At 35.4% G+C, this 22,664-nt stretch overlaps 1 protein-coding gene across 2 annotated transcripts in view; it reads left to right on the top strand.

Moving 5' to 3' along the window:
- The window catches only part of INTS13 (integrator complex subunit 13), a 29,840-nt gene that overhangs the window by 1,578 nt on the left and 5,598 nt on the right, over nucleotides 1–22,664 (top strand). The window contains exons 1-13 of one of the 2 annotated variants that reach the window (XM_061125164.1): nucleotides 106–634; nucleotides 1,619–1,854; nucleotides 3,922–3,996; nucleotides 9,931–10,133; nucleotides 10,515–10,595; nucleotides 12,109–12,199; nucleotides 13,748–13,876; nucleotides 15,599–15,683; nucleotides 18,970–19,059; nucleotides 19,269–19,358; nucleotides 20,675–20,853; nucleotides 21,786–21,956; nucleotides 22,197–22,351. In XM_061125164.1, coding sequence (XP_060981147.1) covers nucleotides 1,630–1,854; nucleotides 3,922–3,996; nucleotides 9,931–10,133; nucleotides 10,515–10,595; nucleotides 12,109–12,199; nucleotides 13,748–13,876; nucleotides 15,599–15,683; nucleotides 18,970–19,059; nucleotides 19,269–19,358; nucleotides 20,675–20,853; nucleotides 21,786–21,956; nucleotides 22,197–22,351 — 1,574 coding nt within the window. In that variant the 5' untranslated portion in view covers nucleotides 106–634; nucleotides 1,619–1,629. Of the gene's footprint in view, nucleotides 1–105; nucleotides 635–1,618; nucleotides 1,855–3,921; nucleotides 3,997–9,930; nucleotides 10,134–10,514; nucleotides 10,596–12,108; nucleotides 12,200–13,747; nucleotides 13,877–15,598; nucleotides 15,684–18,969; nucleotides 19,060–19,268; nucleotides 19,359–20,674; nucleotides 20,854–21,785; nucleotides 21,957–22,196; nucleotides 22,352–22,664 lie in introns of those variants that run through there. The other variant, XM_061125165.1, reaches the window with a different exon arrangement.

Below are 22,664 nucleotides of genomic sequence, written 5' to 3'. Positions count from 1 at the left end.
ATGCGCAAGTAGTAGGGGCGGGCCACTTTACGTCCCTCCCCACTAGTCCACACTTAGGCTTTTGCTCGGCCTCTCTCAAAGTCTCGCGAGTTTTGCTAGGGGAAACTGGGCTGGGTGGAGAGACGGAGCAGGGAGATCTAGTGGGAGGCCCTTGCGCTTAGGGGGCCGTGGCTGGTTTAGCCGGTGCTGTGGTTGGTACTGTGCTGTTGGGGAGGCTCTCAGGTCGACGGGATCAGTCTTCCCAATGGGTGACTGGGAAAATTAGCGGGTAGAAAACCTTAAGGGTCGGAGGCATTTTTTTTCTTGGCTCCGCCCTCTTCCTGTTAGAGACCTGGGCGTCTGGCCCGCCGAGGGGGAAGGGCAGCTTGGCGGGGCTGTCGAAGAGTGCTTTGCGCACGCGCCAGTCCGAGTGTGTGAGTGTTTGTGTTCACGCGCAGGCGCGCGCGCTCCTGCATTTAGGAAGGCTGGGAAGGACCGGTGTGCTAAGAGATGAGCGGGGAAAGCATAGTCCCCTGTCTTTGGTACCAGTCAGTCCTGACTGTGCGCTGACCCTCCCCACCCAGCCAGCAGCCTTTTCCAGAGAGGCTGTGGTCCATAGCCTCTGTTCGTTTTCACTGCAGGACCAGGCACGAAAGTAAGCGAACCTCGATCGTGAGGTCTTCCCTATCCACTCACCTTGTACTTTCTACCCCCCACCTTCCAGCAGAGTGTGTCTAGGTTTCTCAAAGAAGACTTTTGCATGAAGGGGAAATGCGTTTGAAAGCAGTAGAAGAAAATAGGTAGATTGTAAAAAGTCAGTTCGTTTTGATGAGCACTTTTGCTCTGTTTACCATGTGCTTTTCGAATGTGGCTTGTCTATTCAGTGTAAGATTTTCTTAGCGAAGCAAGGGAGTTGCTATAAGAAAAAGTTCTTGAAGTTCCTCCTCCTCACCAGCGTGATGGTAGCACCTAAGTTTTTCTGTTCTACATGATAAATTTACTGTGGTGTTTCATAAGCTAAGGGGGAGAACGTGAATTTGAGGTCCGTATCCTAATGCGAAGACCTGATATGCAGTTATCTTAGGAGATGTTTGTTATGTTTTGGACTTCCCTTTGTTGTCACTCCTCTTTCCAGTTCATTCTTTCTCCCCCCCTACCCTTCTTTAGAAGTCTTGAGATTTTTTTGGAGGGAATACCCCAAATACTGACTTACTTAAGTTTAGGGATTTATATGAAATTGATGTCAATTAACAGTGATCATCAAAAGTGTATTTGAAGAGTACATGTCGTTTATTATGTTTGATATTGTGTAAGAGAAACGATTCAATTATTTGTAAAAATATTTTCTTCTGACAAGTTTAAGTGCATTCCAGAGCAAAAATGTATGCATGGATTGCAATGTTGCCTGCCTCCGGTAGAATGACAGGTTAATATGGAGTAGTTCATCCCTTGAATTGATAGTTACTTTCTTGTCATGACCTCGTTAAATCTTGTTCTTTGTTGGATAAATTTCATTGAATACTGATTATTAATGTTCCCTACCAAATCTTCTTGAGGAAAAGAGACAGTCATTAGAAATAATTTACGAGATTAAATGTTATATATAAGATGTTTGACTAATATATTTTATCCTTTGCAGGTTAAAACAAGATGAAGATTTTTTCTGAATCTCATAAAACAGTGTTTGTCGTGGATCACTGCCCTTACATGGCAGAGTCATGCAGACAACATGTCGAGTTTGATATGCTCGTGAAGAATAGGACCCAAGGAATCATCCCATTGGCCCCCATATCTAAATCGTTGTGGACTTGCTCAGTCGAATCTTCCATGGAATATTGTAGAATAATGTATGACATATTTCCTTTCAAAAAGCTGGTGAGTGTGAAGTACAAGGAAAATCATGATTTGGGGGGTGTACTTAACTGCTTGTTACATTTTTTATATATGAATTTGCTATCAATTTGAGTTACCATTTATTTGCTACTTTAAAAATGTGGTATATAGAACTCCCCTTTGGGATTAATATGTTACATGTATTTAATCGGGGCCAAGAATAACAGCTTACAGTTACGGAGCTCTTCCTACATGTGCTTCATATTTATTAACGCCTGTGACTCTCACAACAGTCCTATGCAGTAATTACTGTAATTAATGGGACAGTATTCAAAGTATATAATAACCAGAATGGAACAGACACTGACCACTGAAAGCTGTTGCCAACATAAGCAGAAGGGATGTTGGCTGAGAGCACTTTGTCAGAATGTGTTGGTGTGTTCCATGTGAATATCAGTCTTGTTTGTTACTGCCTTGTTGGAGATGCAGAAGCTGAGGTCAAAAGAAGCAATGGCTCTGAGTCATATAGCTAGTTAGAGGCAGACCCAGAATTCTAAGAACCAGGCTGCTTACAGTTTTAGTGAAAGTGTCCTAAACCACGGCAGGGTTTGGCCATATTGTAAAGAAATACTCTTAAGAATGCTAAGTGGAAATTGTTTTTATCAGTAAGAAGGGAAATGTAAGATTGATAAAAATTTCGAGGATGAAAATTATCTTCAGGTTTCAGAATCTCAACTGTTCTATTTAAGGAAAGTCATTTGGTTAGCCACAAGTGGATGATGTGCTGTCTGTCTCATTTGGAGCAGCCTAGGCTGGGACCTGTTGTTGTTTAGTCACTAGGTCATGTCCAACTCTTTGCGATCCCATGGACTGTAGCCCGCCAGGCTCCACTGTCCATGGGATTTCCCAGGCAAGAATACTGGAGTGAGTAGGTGGGCTAGCCAGTTCATCGACTGGCATAGGCAGAAGAGTTAACAGTAAGGCTGAACATGGAGTCTAATATATATTACACATTCAGATGTATTCTAAATTAAATATAAATTGCTTTTAGTCCCTCTGTAAATTGTGTATCATGTAGGATAAAAAAAAAATGTATATATGATAGGAAGCATAATGTAGTGGTTGAAGGCATAGGTTTCGGTTCAAATTCTGACATCATTAAGCAACCAGCAGTGTGATCTTGATCTTTTTGCTTCATTTCTTCAATCCTCAGTTTCTTCCCTAGTCAGCATAACACCTCCTTCCTATGATTGTTGTAAAATTTCATTGCAGTAATGTGAGTAAAGGGGCCAGTAAGACATGTTCCTGTCAGATAAGCCTCAGGAGAAAAGGCTACTTATCAAACTTACTGGGAAATCAAAACTAGTATTTCACAGATAATAAGAAAAAAGATCATGAATTAGACCGTATAGTTCAGTGAAAAATAAATAATCTCACCCTCCTTCCAGAAGAGAACACAGCCATATTCTGATGTATTTTCTAATATGTCCTTACTGTCATCATCTTACCTGATAGTATTTTTGGGTTTGCATTTTACTTTAAAATTTAGAATGAAGTTCAAATCCATTCTTCCGGCCTCCACTGCCTTATGTGATATGACTCCAGCATATTTTTCTGACCTTAAGAGAGTACACAGAGGCTTTTGCATTTGCAGTTTGCTGTACCTAGGATTCTGTACCTCCATCTCTTTCCCTGGCTGGTTTCTTTTGGTCATTTTGGATTCCCCTCAATTGCCACTTCTATAGAGAGCCCTTCTCTGATCAACTGATCTAAAAAAGCTAAACAGTTTCTTTTTCATAGCATTTATCACTCTCTGAAATCATCTTGTTCATTTATTTTTGTTTGTATTCTTCTTGCACTGCCCTCTGTCTTTCTACATCCGAGAACCCCTGATGTTCCCCATGTTGTGAGGGGCAGAACTGTTTTCCTGGTACTGGCTGTTCTGTATATGTATGAATGAATCAGTTAGCCAGCTAGTGCTAGAGACTGCACTTCCAGTTGTGTTTGTATTACATATATTAAAGGATATTTATAATATAAATATTTTAAATATGATGTAATTGAGTGGAATTGGAGTTGAATACTAACTATTTCTTTGAACTCTATTAGGTGAATTTCATTGTAAGTGACTCTGGAGCACATGTTTTAAATTCTTGGACTCAAGAAGACCAAAATTTGCAGGAGGTATGCTTAGGTTTCTTTTGGTTTTTTTTTGTTTTTTGCTTAGGTTTTGAGTTGTGGCCATTTTTGAAAATATGTGAATACAGTAATACTTCCTTAAAAATAATTTGTTTACTGGTATAATATTTGCATGTAGTTTTAAAACGCCAACTAACACCAAAAGAAAGACAGCTATCTACCTTCCAGCCTTTCCCCACTTCCTAGAAGCAAGCTTTCAACTCTCTAGCTCATCTAGTATTTATTTACTTCCATATTTCTAAATAACATTTTTACTGCTATCTAATTTAAGTCTTATTTATCATTATTGTCAATGAAGATTTACCTTTTATACTTTCTTTTGCACATGCCACTATGACTGCCCACGTCCATTCCCTGATTTTCTCAGTACTGTTATATCAGAAGTTTTGGTTAATTCAGAATTCCATGTTTACGTTTTGTCTACGTAAAGGGTGATCCACTGCTAAACCAAGTAGTATATATGATTGTCTCATTTCTTTTGTGGTTTCTTTAAGGTTTTATTAAAATGTAGTTGATTTACAGCTCTGTATAAGCTTAAGATGTCCAGTACAATGATTTGACTTCTGTGTTATTTCCTTTCTTGTACAATTTTTTTATGTATTCCTGGAATTTATATTTACTTTTTTTGCTTTTAATATACTTAGTTTTCTGAGACTATATTGCTCTTTTCCTTATGTCTCTACAAAAAAATCTCAATATTTTTATTACTGGTGAATTAGAAATTGGCGGTTTGATTTTTTTTCCCCTTGAAAAACTTCCTGGAACTCAGTTTTGGGCAGCAGTTTGAACTGGTTGCGTTCTAGGCCTGTTGCCCTGCTGTGATCCTCCTCGCTCCCTGCCTTTCAGTTCCCAGTTTTTTTCCTCTTTTTTTTTTTGTGTGTGTGTGTGTCATCTCTTGTTTTGGGAGGATATACCCTCCAGAATTTCTGTAATTTACCTTAAAGTTTATTTGTACTAGAGGTATAAAAATTTAAGTTTGGAAATATTGTTTTCTTCAGAATTCTGAGGGCCTTACTCTACTGTTATATAGCTTCCAGTCTTATTGACAAGTAAAGTATTTTTTCCTTTGTAAAATGGAAATATTTCTTTGTAATGTTTTAGAATATTTTCTTTCCTCCTCTATGTTCTGAAATTTCTCAGTTATTTGCCCTAGTGTTGGTCTTTTGTCATTCATTGAGCTAGGGTTTATATTCTTCCAGGGAAATTTCCCTGTACTGTTTCTTTGATAATGTTCTTGTCTTTGTGTTCTGCATCTTTCTGGAATCCCTATGAGTGGGAAATTGGACTTCCTGAATTAAATTCCCTTATTCTTTTTCTCATTGGTCCTCATTGTTCTTTCTGAGCCTTTTACCTATTTCCTGTAAACCCGTATATGGAACTTTTTATTTGATCATATCTTTAATTTCCAAGAACTTTTATTATGCTTTAATTGTGTACATGTTTGTCCTTTTTCTTTTCTTGTTTTATGGGTATAATCTTTTAACCTGCAGGTACTAGTGATTTATTGGATGTTTTCTTTTGATCTCTTCGTGTTTTCAGTGTTCTTTTCATGTTGAGGCTTTTCTTAAATGCCTGCTGATACTTGGGTATGCAATCTTGTTTAAAAGAAGGCACTGAACAGCAGGTGAGAAGGTCTGCATGTTATGAAGGAGGTATTGCTGACTGATGTTTGTCATAGTTATCCAGTTGTTCTCCCCGGGAGACCTCTGGATGTCAGAATGGACCGGTCACCTCTCTGGGACCACTCAGGGTCTCCAGGGAAGACCTTCACTCTTCTACCTCTGTGCCGTAAACCTGGTTATCAGCCTTCTGGGAACCAGGGGAGAGGGTAGGTGAAGTATTGAACTTCACTCAATCTTTCTGGTTTTGGTCTAGCATTGTGCTGTCCAATGTACTAGCCATATGTAGCTACTATTAGCTGTTAAATAGCTACTATTTAAAATTAAATTAACTGGAAAAGACCTTGATCCTGGGAAAAACTGAGGGCAAAAGGAGGAGAGGGTGACAGAGGATGAGATGGTTGGATATCATCACTGACTCAGTGGACATGGATTTGAGCAAACTCAGGGAGATAGTGAAGGAGAGGAGCCTGGTGGGCTGCAGGTCATGGAGTCGCAAACAGTCGGACATGACTTAGTGACTGAACAAAATTAAATGCAGTTAAAAGAGTTCAGTTTCTCTGTAGTACTAGCCATGTTTCAGATGCTCAAATAAGCTACACGTGGATAGTGGCTACTGTATAGCACAGATATAGAATATTTCCATCATCACAGAGAATTCTTTTGGGCAGTCCTGGTGTAGTGCCTTACCCTTACCTTCTGCTGCGCTTGGTGAAATCCTTGTTTGGTAGCTTCCTGGTTCAGTTCCTCCAAGGGTTGTGATTCTGTGTCTGAGGAGAGGTGGTCACTTGCATGGGTAGGGTGTAAGTGTGGGAGTCAAGTTTTACCTTATACTGACTTCACATTTTCCTGAACTTCACAGTTCCTGAACTTCTCCTAGATTCTGAAAAGCCTATCATCTTGCTTTTTCCCCTGTAGGCTCTTAGATTCAGCTGATTCAGTGTTGCTAAGTCAATTACCGGTCCTCCATCCAGTTTCATACATTCTTGCTGACATCTCTTGTTTCTTCTCTTGTCTGCATCTCCATTCTCTTCATCTCTGTGAGTTTATTGGGGTTCCCCCACCTGCCCCCTGGCCTTTGGTGTTTGCTTTTTACAATTAAATTCCTTTACTACACTTTTAGTGGGGTTTTAGGAGGAAGCGGAAATAAACCCATGCTCAATACATCAAGTTTATGCTTTTTAAACATGTGTCTAAGATACTGAGTTTGTGGTAGGTTGCATTCTTTGCTGTTGTTTAGTTGGATAGCAGACTTCACTCTACAAAGTTCTTCACTGATGAATGTGACCAAGAGAGACAAGCATTAGTGAAATATTTTAATACATTATTTTGAACTATTTCATGTTAAAAATTCTCTGTTAATGGATATCCTTTAATGAAAATTGCTCAGTCGTGTCCGACTCTTTGCAACCCCATGGACTATATAGTCCATGGAATTCTCTAGGCCAGAATACTCTCCCAGGAGTGGGTGGCTATTCCCTTCTGGAGGAGATCTTCCAAACACAAGGATCAAACCCAGGTCTCCCACATTGCAGGCAGATTCTTTATCAGCTGAGCCACCAGGGAAGCCGTTAATGGAAATAATCCCATCCAAATGGGGCTTTTAAATTGAATACTTATAAGAAAATGTGTTTATCACAGTGTTAGGTCTTAAAATGTTGTGATTAGCAGTATATAAACATTTCTAATCTTCTTTTCTTTTGAGGTAACTCACTGAAGGTGGCTGGTGGGTAGGAGGGCTGTTTTTTGGCTTGTCTTTGCATTTATATCACTCCAGAATGATCTTTATTCTTTCATTGCTTGAAAAAAATATTAAAGATTCCATTCATTCCCCCTATACAATCTAAGAAATAGCATGTGTTCTGTTTTGTTCTTTCAAGAGGTACTGTGAAAGAAGCCTGAGGCTTCTCTAGTTGTATGTGAATAAAAATAAGTACAAATTTGTATAGATTTTCCTTACTGCACCTCTGCAGTGCAGTAAAAGTTATGCATTTGATAATGGTAGATATACTGATAATATGAGAATTATTGTACTACTTCCTTCTGCTTTCTGAAGGTGAAGAAATATTATATCATACTATATCACAAGAGTTACTTTTAGATTATGAACTGAAGGGAAACTAGTTGTGAATGCAACCATATAGCAAAGCATTGATGTTTAGGATGATACAAAGTAATTGACATTTTGTATAAATTATGTATCATTATCTCCATGTTGACACATTTTATGTTTAGCTTTGGTTATCCATCTCACACCTTTCTCTAGTTATTTTGAATAATCATGAGAAACAGTTGAAGTAGATTGATTGAAGAATGTTTAGGCTAGAAGGATTGTAGACATTTTTTGCTTTGGCTCTTTCTTGGTGCTGGTGAAGGAACTGAAGGCCAAGGGGCCAGAGGTAGTTTGACTTACATGCTTAGATCCAGGGCTGCTTCTCTTACATCTCATAATGCTGTCCTCTCTCTACATGGTAGATCTTACTAAAAAATTTGTCAAATTTCAAGAGTCTTGTTTATGTTAGCTAAATTTAAGTGAAGTCTACAAGTATCATACTAATGTGGGGCAGGTTCTATTGGTTTCACTTTCAGATTAGGTTAAAGGACTAGGAGAGATTGACCAGGATCACACAGTATTAAAAGGCAGAGCCAGAATTTAAGCCCATATTTATCTGACACCAGAAGCTAAACTTTCTTTCTGCTGCTTTCCCATGACCACAGCACCCCTCTCCTAAAAAGCAGTTTCTCCCATGAACCAGGAACTTTTATAGTGATATGGACACATTATTTTTTCTTTATTGATTATTGTTTGTGAATAGGTAATACCTATATAGTTTAAAAATAAAATTTGCATATATATTGGCCTGTGTACATATGTGCATACATGTGTGTGTAAATAAAAGCTAGGCCTTGAAGAATTTCCCACTTGTCTCCTGCTCCAGTTAGCGGTATCCTAGAGCCTGCTTATACCAGCTTGAGAGAGCTGAGTGTGTGAATCCCAGCTTACCTTTGCACTCAGTGAAAGATTGAAGTAAGCTATCATGGGAGTTTTTAACCATAGATACTGGCAAACACTACAAATTAGGAATTTTTTTTTGTTAAGAGAACTGGTTTACGGGCACATCACTGTTTATCCCCATCACTGTTACTTTTTAACTGGACCTTCTAATGTATCTTTATGCATACATAGAACAAAGTCTTCACTCTTTCTTTTAAAGATTGTTTTAGCTATTCTGGATACTTGCAGTTCCATATGAACTTTCAAGTCTGCTTATCACTTTCTAGAAAAGTCAGCTGGAATTCTGACAGGGCATACGTTTAATCCTAATTCAGTTTGGGTAGTATTGTCATCTTAACAATAGTAAATCTTCCAATCCATGAACATAGGGTGTTTTCTATTCATTGAGATCTTTAATTTATTTCAACAATATTTCATAGTTCTTGGAGTATAAAATTTGCATTTCCTTTGTTAAATTTATTCCTAAGCATTTTATTCTTTTTGGTGCTATAGTAAACGGAATTATTTTCTTAATTTCACTTTTGAATTTTTCTTTGCAAGTGCATAGCAGTGCAGTTGGTTTTGTCTTTTGATCATGTACTTGCAATCTTGCTGAGTTTTATTATTTTTAGAAAGTTTCTAATGGATTCCTTAGAATTTTCTACATGCACGGTTATGTCATCTGCAACATAAAGATAGTTTTACTTCTTCCTTTCCAATCTGAATTCCTTTTACATCTTTTTCCTTCCTAATTGCCCCAGAGAGAACCTCTAGTATAGTGTTGAATAGAAATGGTAAGAGTGGATATCCTTCTGTTTCTAATCTTAGAGGGGATGCATCCATTAAGCATAATATTATGTATAGGTTTTTCATAGATGCCTTTTATCTGCTTGAGAAAGTTCCCTTCTGTTTCTAGTTTGTTAACTGTTTTTATCATGAAAAGATTTTATTTTATTTTTTTACCTTGGCTCATTTAATCCTCTCTCAACCCATGAAAGGATTTTGGATTTTTGTCAAATGCTTTTTCTGGAGCTGATCATGTGATTTAAAAAAAATTCTATTGATAGCATTTGCATTAATTAATTTTTGGATGTTAAATCAACTTTGCATTCCTGGGATAAGCCCCACTTGGTCATGGTATATAATTCTCTTGAACTGTTGCTGGGTTCAGTTTGCTAGTATGTTGTTGAAGACACTTGTGTCCATATTTATAACATACATTGGTCTATAGTTTCCATTTCTTGTGATGCCTTTGTCTAACTTGTGCTTATTCTCGTCAACATAATTGTTTCCCCTTTTACTTAGCTGATGGCAGCATTAGCTGCTGTTGGGCCTCCTAATCCACGGGCAGATCCAGAATGCTGCAGTATTCTGCATGGTCTCGTTGCAGCAGTGGAAACCCTCTGTAAAATTACTGAATACCAACATGAGGCTCGTACTCTGCTAATGGAGAATGCAGAACGTGTTGGAAATAGAGGACGAATAATTTGCATTACTAATGCAAAAAGGTGAGACATTAATCACAGTAATTCTTACTGAGGAAGTTTTCATGTCCTATTGTAGTTTTTATTTTAAAAAAGTAGAGGCAACATGTTAGCATTTAAGCATATCACATGTGGCCTTTCTAATATCAAAGCTGTGTTCCCAGTTCTAAAATATCCAGTTCACATCAGTGAAACTGTTTAAATTGTTATCATGTAGGTCAGTTTGACTTTTTTCCCTCACTAGGTTTTCATTCAGTTGGTTGTTTGGTATTGTGAATGAGCATGCTACAGACAATCCTTATTGCAGTAATTAAAGTGCCTGTAACATGATATCACAGCTGAATAGTGTTTAATTTTTTTCTCTTATTGTTTATTTAATTTGGTTATATCTTTTTTATCCCATAGTGATAGTCATGTGCGAATGCTTGAGGATTGTGTCCAAGAAACAATTCATGAGCATAACAAACTTGCTGCAAATTCAGATCAGTGAGTAAAATCCATAAATAGAATCCATTTTTATAGTCCTGTTTATTTCATTATAATTATTCCAGTAACTTAATTAGTAATTGGTAGCATTCCCTTGAATTCTCTACTGGCTCTACAAATTAGTGGAAACGTGTGTTTGATCAGCAGCTTCTTGTCCCATTTTCCCTTTCACTTTAAAATTTTACTTTTTGCTCACAGGAAAGGTAAGCAGAAGGATAACATAATAAATAAATTTATAATGCATATTTTTAATGGCTAGATCTCATGCTCTTACAAATCTGTAAAATACCAAATCAAAACATTACTGCTAATTACATTGTATGAATTTTTTAAAAAGAAAAAAGCTACTGAAGACATGTTTGGGACAATTGTTGTGTGGAATATATGTTAGATTGAGCTACTATTAAATTTCTAGGTGGAGTACTGCTATTATTGTTAACAAGTAGGATTATTCTCACTAGGAGAAGGAAGCATGCTGAGATATGTAGTAGTGAAGTATCATTGCCTCTGCAGCTTACTCTTAAATGACTTAGTAAAAAAAAGAAACAGTGTACATCTATTTAGTCACTTATCGTGAAAATGAATGTAACAACAGTGAATATAGGTTAAGGATATATGGGTGTTCATTGAATAGTTCCTTTCTTTTAATTTTTCTGTAGGTTTGGAAATTTTAAAATAAAAAGTTGGCTCACAGATACAGAGAACAAACTAGTAGTTAGCAGTGGAAAGAGGGAAAGGTGGAGGGGCAAGTTAGGGGTAAGGATTAAGAGGTACAAACTACTGTATATAAATAACTAAGCTACAAGGATATATTGTACAACACAGGGAATATAGCCAATATTTTGTAGTAACTATAAATGGAGTATAATTTTTAAAAATTGTGAATCACTATGTTGTAAACCTGCAACTTTTATTATTGTACATCAGCTGCACCTCAATTTAAAAAATAAAATGGAGGGGAAAAAAACAGATAAAAAGTTGGGGTAACTTTTTAGTATTACAAATCCTGTATTCTTGGAAATAACCAATTATAGGTAACATAGTTGCCTGATTTGTCCTTAAAAACGCTATTATGTATGTGTATGCTCTCAGTTCCGGCCAACTCTATGTACTGTAGCCTGTCAAGCTCCTCGGAATATGGAATTTTCAAGTGGAGAGAGTTGCCATTTAAATACTAGTAAAACGGAAATTAATACACAATATATTCATTTTTCTCTGTGGCAGTTATCTTTTGAAAACTATACCAGAATGTAAGAATTTTTCCTTTATTGTATCCTTCAAACACACAGAAAATGATCATTTTTGCATTTGAATTAAATTCATAAAAATTATTCATTAAATGTTCATAGAAGGATAGCAATTATACAGTCTTTCTGAGTATTTAGCTTTTATGTTAACTGAACTAATCTGATTTATACACTGCTTTAGTACATTAAATGTTTTGTGGTTTACCTGCCTGATTTCTTTCTATAGTATGTGTTCTTATCTTTTAAGTGAAAAGTTTTTCTTTAAGTCTCATGCAGATTCAGAAATGTGAGCTAGTCTTGATCCACACCTACCCAGTTGGTGAAGACAGCCTTGTATCTGATCGTCCTAAGAAGGAGGTAAGTAGAGGTCATGGAAGAAGACATCATTGTTAGTTATTAATGATAAATACAAGGTTTAGCATAAGAATGATCAGATTGTGAACATTTTCTGCTAAGAAAATTTAGTTTTGAAATCTACCTGTATGGCAAAATACCTGGATTGGTTCTTTATGTTATAATTGTAGATTTTGAAAGTATTTTCTGTTTTGCTTGCCTCTTGATATTTATTTCAAATAATTTTATTATCAAACCACACACAGTTTTTATTGTTCCTCAAATTTCAATTACAATGTGTGTGTATGTGCGTGTGTGTGTGTCGCTCAGTTGTGTCTGACTCTTTGTAACCCCATGGATTGTAGCCTGCCAGGCTCCTCCATCCATGGGATTTTTGTAGGCGAGAATACTGGAGTGGGTTGCCATTTCCTTCTCCAGGGGATCTTCCTGACCCAGGGATTGAACACGGGTCTCCCACATTGCAGTCAGACTCTATTATCTGAACCAAATTGCTTTAATGACTTCTTAATATGGAAAACCTTTTTTTCCCCCTCATTAGAAGAAAAATACACTCTTTAGTCAAAATATACTCCTATAGCAAAGAAATTAATTTTACCTATCCAAAAGGGAAAAGACTAATTTCCAACCTTAGTTTTACTTTTCAAATTGTCACAATTTTAAAGGAAAAGATGAGTCTGTTGATTATTAAATGGATTCACATAGCATAGACCATATCAGTGGTCTGTGTTTAGCAATACAGAATATATGTGTTTATATAATGATATTAAATGTATATGGTCTTATTTCTGTTTTTTTTTTATTTAGCATTATTATAAACATCTGAAGTATTAATGAATTTTTTTTTTATAACTGATTGGTTTTTTTAGGTTATCTCTGTCATTGTGTTTTAGGTGATTTCCAGTGTAAACCCATTTTTTTGCTAGCTTTTTTGTGACTCTTGATAACATGACAGTACATTGGCTTTACTTTATGATAAGTAAACAATTTACTTACAATAAATATTACCCTGGAACAAATAAAATGTTACCTTGTTATAAGTGACTTTTGGCTGCCTTATTACATTTATTGGTGACAAAATATGACATTTGTAGTGATTTTCATTCTTTGTAATGAGTAGTGTTATCTGCAGAGGTTTGTCTTCTTCACAAAATTAATTATTCTACAGTATTTCTGTGGATCACCTCAAATCAATTTTGCATATAGATAAATAGAAGTAAAACTTATAATAAATTAAAATATATATTTAAATCAAAGATTATTCTACTCTGAGTTTCAAGAGGATAGAGATTGTACCTGTTCACTGCTGTATCCTCCAATAACTCACAATTTCTGGCAATCAATATAGTAAGTTCTCCTTACCTATCTGTTGACTGAATGAATGAATAAAAATGTATTACTAAGGTAATGATTATGATTAACTTAGGGATCTTTTGTTCCCTATCTCAAAAGTTTAAAAGTACTTAATTTTTATGGGTTGAAGTAAAATATTTAGCCCTAAGTTACAATGTATTCATGTTTCGTGGGTTATTTTTTTTCCATACTTCTCTATAGTTGTCCCCCGTTTTAACCAGTGAAGTTCATAGTGTTCGTGCAGGACGGCATCTTGCTACCAAATTAAATATTTTAGTCCAGCAGCATTTCGACTTGGCTTCAACTACTATTACTAATATTCCAATGAAGGTAGGCAGTTCTTTTTCTTGCTACTTTGAAAATTCTGCTTTGCTTTTTAAGTATTTGCTTGATATGTATTATTTATTTTAATGAACCTTAATTCTTTCTCCCCATATCATATTTTCTGTTTTGCTAGCCCACATTCAGTGTCTTTGACCAGGTTAGTAAATAATGAAAAGCAACATGAAAGGATCACAGAACAAAATGCAGTATTTTTTTCCTAATTTGAATCTTCTATATCAGCTTTTTTGTTTTTAATTTTGTTCTCATTATTTTCATCAAAATATAATTTTCATCTGAAATGATTACTTTTTCTGTGATTCTTTTCCTGACAGTTGTTATTAGATTTAACTCACTTCGTGTGTTCTAGTAGCTCTTCTGTTTCCTTTATTTTTGTTCTTCCCTACCCAGTATAAAGGTGTTTGTAACCGATAGGTCTAATAACTAGGGGAAAAAAGTTTATAATTTTAAACAAGTTTATTTTTCTAGTTGAAAAACTACCATATGAGTCTTATGATTTTACTGGAGGATTTTCTTAGGAATCTATTACTAACTTGTCATTTTCATTATGGGCTACCCTGATGACTCAGTGGTCAAGATTTTGCCTGCCAGTGCAGATGTGGGTTCAATCCCTGGGTTGGGAGGATCCCCTGGAGAAGGGAATGACAACCCACTCCAGTATACTTGCCTGGGAAATCCCATGGACAGAGGAGCCTGGAGCACTACAGTCTATGGGGTCACAAAAGAGTCAGACACAGCTTAGTGACTAAACAACAGCAGCGTTTTCATTATATTACCTGGTTGTCTAAGATTAGTACGATGCCTGGCCTATAGAAAGCTTCACATTAAATTTTACCGAGTGGAGGTAAGCTTAATTGTATTGTTTATGTCTACAAACATAAAGTAGCCACTATTTCTAAACATTTAAATTCATTTCTTATAAGTCCAGTTGTATTTTTTGCATATTATAAAAACTAATTTGTGTGAGAAATGTAATCTTTTCATTAATTCCTTCCTTATACCAGTGGCTGGCTCTTCAGTGGAAATTATAGCCTTAATAGATCAGTTTGGGTGAGGAAGCAATTAAGAAGTAAAATAGCATAATAGATGTACTTTATATATTTCATGAGTTGTAAGCAAAATCCTCTGAGGGTGATAGATACATTACTTTTTAAATTTGACCGTATTTATGTGTTACTGGTGTGACTCCTCAATCTGTCTCTTTCTTGTAAATAGATAATACTAAAGTTTCTATTTACTGTGTAGTGAAAACAAGTTGCTCAACTTGTTTATTGGTCTGTATTTGCTATTTTATATAGTTGGTGCTTGTTTAATTTACTATAGGAATTTAAAGATGCTATTTCCTCCTTTAAACAACTATTGTACAATTAGCAAACTATTTGAGTTATGTCATATTTGTGTATAAAAAAGTATTGGCAGAACAATGCATTCAGAGTAAAAAAATTTCTCAATTTCTAGATTACTCATCTACGTTAATTCTGACATAAAAACCATACTTTATTGCTGAAATGTAGCCAGTAATTTTTTTATATAGTTTGTATTGAATTGGAAAATTATTGCATCTTTAAATAGATTAATTACTGAGCACATTGTCCCATTATTATAGCTAATTACTGTTGAGTATATTTGATCTCACTTTAAGCAAAATGAATAATTAATTATTTCATTATTTTAAAATCAAAGCCAAGTTATTTTAAATTTTGCTTTAAGGAAGAACAACATGCTAACACATCTGCCAATTATGATGTGGAACTGCTTCATCACAAAGATGCACATGTAGATTTCCTGAAAAGTGGTAAGTAAGAGACTTTGAAAAGTATTATTTTATAAGATCTAACATAGGAAAATGTACTAACAGCTTTGAGAAGTTCTTGAGTAACCTGATGACTTTAGTTCATCTCTTTGCAAACTTATCTGACAGTGTCACCCACTAATGGCCATGGAACCTAGTGTTCTATTGAATATACTTTGGGAAAGATGAGGCTAATGGAACAAATACAGGTATACCTTGTTTTATCATGCTTTGCTTTAGCAGATGTAGCTTTTTTATTTTTTTAAACAAATTGAATGTTTGTGGTAACAGGGGTTGAACAAATCTATTGGTGTCATTTTTTAATAGCACTTGCTCACTTCATGTCTCTTTGTCACATTTTGGTGATTCTCACAATATTTCAAGCTTTTTCATCATCACTATATTTGTTATGGTGACCTGTGATTGATGATCTTTGATGTTGCTATTGTAATTGTTTTGGGTCACCACAAACTGTACCTATATAAGACCGAGAACTTACCCATAAATGTCGTGTATGTTCTGACTGCTCCACAAACTGGCTGTTCCCTGTCTCTTTCCCTCTTCTTGGGCCGCCCTGTTCCCTGAGACACAAAAATACTGATATTATTAGATTAGATAATCTCCAAGTCCGTCCATGTTGCTGCAAATGTGTTATTTCATTTTTTTAATGGCCAAGTAATACTGCTTGGTATGTATGTACCATACCTTCTTTATCCATTCATCTTCACTGGACATTTAGGTTCTTCTGTGTCTTGACTGTTATAAACAGTGCTGCAGTGAAAATTGGGTTGCATGTATCTTTCCGAATTAGTTTTCTCTATGTATAGGCCCAAGAGTGGGCTTGCTGGATCATATGGTAGCTCTATTTTTAGTTTTTTAAAGAACCTGGGTACTGTTCTCCATAATGTCTGTGTTAATTTGCATTCTTATCAACAGTGTAAGAGGGTTCCCTTTTCTTGTCAACCTCACCAACATTTATTGTTTGCAGATTTTTTTGATTATGGCCATTCTGATACCTCATTGTAGTTTTGATTTGCATTTCTCTAATAATTAACAGTATTGAGCATCTTTTCATGTGCCTCTTGGCCATGTGTATATTGTCTTTGAAGAAATGTCTCTTTAGGTCTTTTGCGCATTTTTTGATTGGATTTTTTTTCTTTATATTCAGCCGCCTGAGCTGTTTATAAATTTTGGAGACTAATCCCTTGTCTATCACATCATTTTCAAATATTTTTTCCCATTCTGTGGGTCATCATTTCATTTTGTTTATGATTTCCTTTGCTGTGAAAAAGCTTTTGAGTTTAATTATGTCCCATTTGTTTATTTTTGTTTTAAATTTCATTACCTGGACATGTCTCACTTTAAATCAAAAGCTCAAAATGATTAACCTGAGTGAGGAAGGCGTGTTGAAAGCCAAAATAGGCTGAAAGTGAGGCCTCTTGTGCCAAACAGTTAGCCAAGTTGTGAATGCAAAGGAAAAGTTCTTAAAGGAAAATTAAAAGTGCTACTTCAGTGAACAGAGAAATGATAAGAAAATGAAACAGCCTTATTGCTGACATGGAGAAGGTTACAGTGGTCTAGATAGAAGATTAGACTAGTTACAATATTCCCTAAAGCCAAAGCCTGATCCAGAGCAAAGCCTTCACTCTCTTCAATTCTGTGAAGGCTGAAAGAGATGAAGAAGATAACAGAAAAAAGTTTGCAGCTAGCAGAGGCTGGTTCATGAGATTCAAGCAAAGAAACTCTATAACATACAAATGCAAGGTGAAGCAGCGACTACTGATGTAGAAGCTGCAGCAAGTTATTCAGAAGATCGAGCTCAATAATCACTGAAGTTGACTACACTAAACAACAGATTTTCAGTGTAGATTAGACAGCCTTCCACTGGAAGAAAATGCCATCTAGGACTCTCATGGCTAGAGAGAAGTCAGTGTCTGACTTCAAAGCTTCAGCGGAAAGGCAGACATTTTTATTAGGGGCTATGCAACTGGTGACTTTAAGTTTAAGGCAATGCTTATTTACCATTCTGAAAAGCCTAGGGCCCTTAGGAATTATGCTAAGTCTACTCCACCTGTGCTGTATCAGTGTAACAACAAAGCCTGGATAATAGCACATTGGTTAACACCATGGTTTACTGATTCTCAGTAACAGCAAGCTCTACTGATTTTAAGCCCGCTGTTGAAATCTACTGCTCAGAGAAGAGGGTTTCTCTTAAAACGTTACTGCTGCTTGCACAGTACATCTGATCTCAAGAGCTCTGATGGAGACCTACAGTGAGGTCAATGTCTTCGTGCCTGCTAACACAACATCCATTCTGCAGCACGTGGATGAAGGAGGAATTTTGACTTTCAAGCCTTGTGTTTAGTCACTCAATCGTGGTTGACTTTTCAACCACATGGACTGTAGCCCACGAGGCTCATCTGTCTGTGGGATTTTTCCAGGCAAGAATACTGGAGTGGGTTGCCATTTCCTCTTCCAGGGGATCTTCCCGACACAGGGATCAAACCCTCATCTCCTGCCTGCCTTTGCTACACTGGCAGGTGAATTCTTTACCACTTGAGCCATATGGGAAGCCCTTCAGAAGCCTTACTATAATTGCCTTTGATAGTGATTCCTCTGATTGAGCTTGGCTAAAAATGTTGAAAACCTTCTGGAAAAGATTTACCATTCTAGATGTTGTTAAGAACATTTATTGTTTGTGGGAAGAGGTCAAAATATGAACTTAACAGGAGTTGAGGAGAAGTTGATTCCAACCCTCGTGGATGACTTTGAGGAGTTTAAGACTTGGTTGTCATTATTTTAACATCTGTTTACTCAACTCCATTAAAGCAAAAAGTGTTCACTTTATATCTCATATGTTTAACTTATAGACTCCTCATTTTATTTTTTCTCTAGTAAATTTTTTGGGATTCAGAACAATGAATTATGTATTTTAGATTCCTGAAGGTTTAGTTACATAACCACATTATGTTATCATTTAATGGTGTCAGAGGGAAACAGTTGTAGATTCTTGAAATGTTAAAAAATTGTGCCGTTGATTTTCAGTGTAGTGAATAAAATGATTTAAATTATTAATAACAAATTTGGAGGAAAATAAGGTACCTATTTTAATAATAACTAATAACCAAACTCTGGATATTTGGTGTTTTTCTAAGAGGCTTAATAAAAAAGATGTTCTCCCACACTTATTTTCTCTTACAAAGCTTAAACTCTTTCAGAAATCTTGGCACACACTTGAAGTTTGTGATCTGTTTAATAATCTTAATATTTCTCTAAATTATTTTTAAAGGTGATAACCATTTGAGTGGCAGCAGTAGAGAAGGCTCATTTAAAGAAACAATAACATTAAAGTGGTGCACACCAAGGACAAATAACATTGGTAGGTACCTAAAAATAATTAAAAGTGAAAAGAATAAATCAAAGGTTCTTATTAAGTATTAGGTAGGGTTCATTTGTTTCTTCTTGAATTTTTGTTTTTCATTATTTCAGGGGCTCAAAGAACAAGTTTTTGTTTTTGCTTGTTTTTCTCATTTAATTGTAGAAATATTTCTTTATATTCTTTCAAATCAGTATTTTCTTCTATTTCAGAATTACACTATTGCACTGGCGCTTACCGAATTTCACCTGTAGATGTAAATAGTAGACCTTCCTCCTGCCTTACTAATTTTCTTCTAAATGGTAACTTTCTTTATTTGTTTTTACTGAGATCATTACAAGTGAATCATTTGAATATGTGAAAATGTGAATTCTGGAAAAGCTTAAGTATAGTCTATAACCATTTTATTTTCCAAAGCTGGTTTTGTTGGTTTCGGTAGCTAAGTCGTGTCCAGCTCTTAGGACCCCATGTACCGTAGCCTGCCAGGCTCCGCTGTCCATGGGATTCTCCAGGCAAGAATATTGGAGTGGGTTGCCATTTCCTTCTCCAGGGGATCTTCCCGACCCAGGAATCGAACCCAGGTCTCCTGCATTGCAGGCAGATTCTTTACCAACTGAGCTATGAGGGAAGCCCAAAGCTGTTTTAAAATTGTATAATTATAAATACCCTTTAACAGTTTTACTAATGTTTAAGAATAAGTTGACTTTATGTCTTTCAGACTGTTGTATCTAAGTAAATTTATTTAGTGTATTTTTTGGTATTTTTATTTTAAAAAATTGACATTTAGAGTCTTAAGTTGATTTTTTTGGAAGATTGATATAGATAGATTATCTTGGCCTATTGAATTTTAAATTATAAAATATAAATGGACTTATTTCTCTTTACTATTCCTTTATCATAAATAAACATTCTATTTTCAGTAATATATGATGTGATTCTTAGAGATATAACTTTAAATCTGTGGTTTCCTTGAGTTAAAAAAAATCTTTTTTTAAGGCAAATTATTGAATTCCATTTGCTAAATCTAAATTCCAGTGACTCCTTTGGGGATTCTTACAATAACTAGGTTTTGGAAACACTGTAGTTACTCTGCCTTTATCATAAAGTTAATTCAATTGTTCTATTAAACACAGTTTGATTATCAGATTAGGTAAAGTCCAGATTAAACAACATTTGGTCATGTAAAATAGAAAGTAGTAACAGTAACTATGTTGATAAGGAGGTATTGTAGAAATGAATTAAGACTTGCTTTCTCCCTAAAATGATTTGTAGCTTTGATAATCTGAGGAGTATATAAGAGTTGTCCCACCTTTTTCTTGACATTCGGGAAAAAATTTTTATATGAACTTGTAACTGAAGGAAACCAAACATACCAGAGACCACTGTACTTATTCTGGAAAACTGTCCTACACACCTGTGTAAGCTCAGAGTAACCAAGAGAAGGCTGAGGCTAGCATTCAAAGTTTTAGAACTTCATATGCAGATAGACTGACTTAGCAATGCTAGTTACAATGTGAGGGGCAATAAGTAAAATGAAAAATCGAGATGTCAATCTTATGGGAAAAATTAAGAGCCACTTAAATTCCATCATTGATAAGAGTAATCTTGTTTTTGACAGGCCGTTCTGTTTTATTGGAACAACCACGAAAGTCAGGTTCCAAAGTCATTAGTCATATGCTTAGTAGCCATGGAGGAGAGATTTTTTTGCACGTCCTTAGCAGTTCTCGATCCATTCTAGAAGATCCACCTTCAATTAGTGAAGGATGTGGAGGAAGAGTTACCGACTACCGGATTACAGTAAGACTCTAATATCTATAAATTTTGAGTTGATCATTCAGCGAACATGTAGAGGACCTATTGTATGCTAAGACCTGTAGCAGAAGTTTAGAGAAGTTGAATTTTTATTATTATTTTAATTAGGTGAATTTTCTTCAGTACTTGCTCAAAAGAGCTATTTATCACTGTGTCATCTTCCCCATGTATTCAGTGTATGCTGAGATGTTTATGGATAGCATTGACAGGATGGAATTATAGGAAAGAATGGAAATTGATTTGAACTAATACCTTAGGCTGAATTTTAATTTCTAGTAACTTAAGTGCCAAGCATAAACCTTTGACTGTTTGGATTCTGCTACTTTGAAATAACACTGTCAATTTTTGTGTTATTGATAGGTACATACAGGGCAATTGGGTCTATTTTTGATAGAGACTGTATTGTTCTGATTTGAATTTTTCACTCCCTACCCATCTATTATATTGGATATTTCATGACTGTCTACTTTTTAAGGTGGTTATAACAAATGTGAATGTGAACAATTAAATGTAAATTACCTATAATTCCATCATTAAAGATAAACACTGTTGGCATTTTGATGTTGTTGTAATTTTTAAGTAGAATGGTATTTTAATGTGATGAAGTTATTCTTTTATCTGCATATAATAGAAAAGAGATATATTATAGATGTGAAGAAAAAATGAGTGGTTTTAAAAAGTGGAGGAAACCATGAATGTATTTATGTTTGAGGCTTTCTTAATCTCCATTGAATAAAGGCTGGGTTTCATGTTCAAAAAGAAAGAAAAAAATTAGTGTGTGGAGGGTGGGCTGCTAGAAAAAATGCTTTGTTGTATATCACAGGACAGAAGACATCAGGGGAACAGACTGTTACATGTAATCCACACTGAAACACTAGAAAATAGTTTCTAATTTTATCTTATTTGGTTATCATTAGGATTTTGGTGAATTTATGAGGGAAAACAGATTAACTCCTTTTCTAGACCCCAGATATAAAATCGATGGAAGTCTTGAGATCCCTTTGGAACGAGCGAAAGATCAGTTAGAAAAGCACACCCGTTACTGGCCTATGATTATTTCACAAACCACCATTTTTAATATGCAAGCGGTAAGTGTGAAATTGTTTTTCTTTTGGATTAATGATATATCATTTATTGATAACATTTATCAAGCAAAGAATAAAATTATATGAGTTTGTTACAGTTAAACAATAGAAAATGGAAATGATAGTAATAGATTAACTCTCCATGGTGATGTTTAAAATCAATTCAAGTTCTGTCTAGATGCTTTGATACTTGTTTTTCATGACAGATTTTCTTTTTTTCTCCTTTTTTGGGGAATCTTACAGGTAGTTCCATTAGCCAGTGTTATTGTGAAAGAGTCTTTGACAGAAGAAGATGTGTTAAACTGTCAAAAAACAATATACAACTTAGTTGATATGGAAAGAAAAAACGATCCTCTGCCTATTTCCACAGTTGGTACAAGAGGAAAAGGCCCTAAAAGGTAGGTTTTTTCTTTCTTTCTCATATATCACATTTACTTGATGCTTATTGGTTTGTTTGGTTTTTTTTGCTAACTTATTCCACATGTAAATTATGTGTTTGGGAGTGTGTATCTACACATACATAGGATTAAGGTGAAATGATAAAAAACATAGAATAGATGAATTAGACACATTATCAGTTAGAATTGCACCACTGGAAGAGAAAGGAAGCCCATGTTTAATTATCTCTTTTAACTTCATCGTTAACAAGTGACACTTGGATATTATTTAAAGAGTATTTTGTAAGGACATTATTTTTAAACCTTTACTTTA

The sequence above is a fragment of the Dama dama genome, chromosome 22 (genome assembly GCF_033118175.1).
Source record: "Dama dama isolate Ldn47 chromosome 22, ASM3311817v1, whole genome shotgun sequence".
Lineage (NCBI taxonomy): Eukaryota > Metazoa > Chordata > Mammalia > Artiodactyla > Cervidae > Dama > Dama dama.
This window is presented reverse-complemented; position numbering and strand designations above follow the sequence as displayed.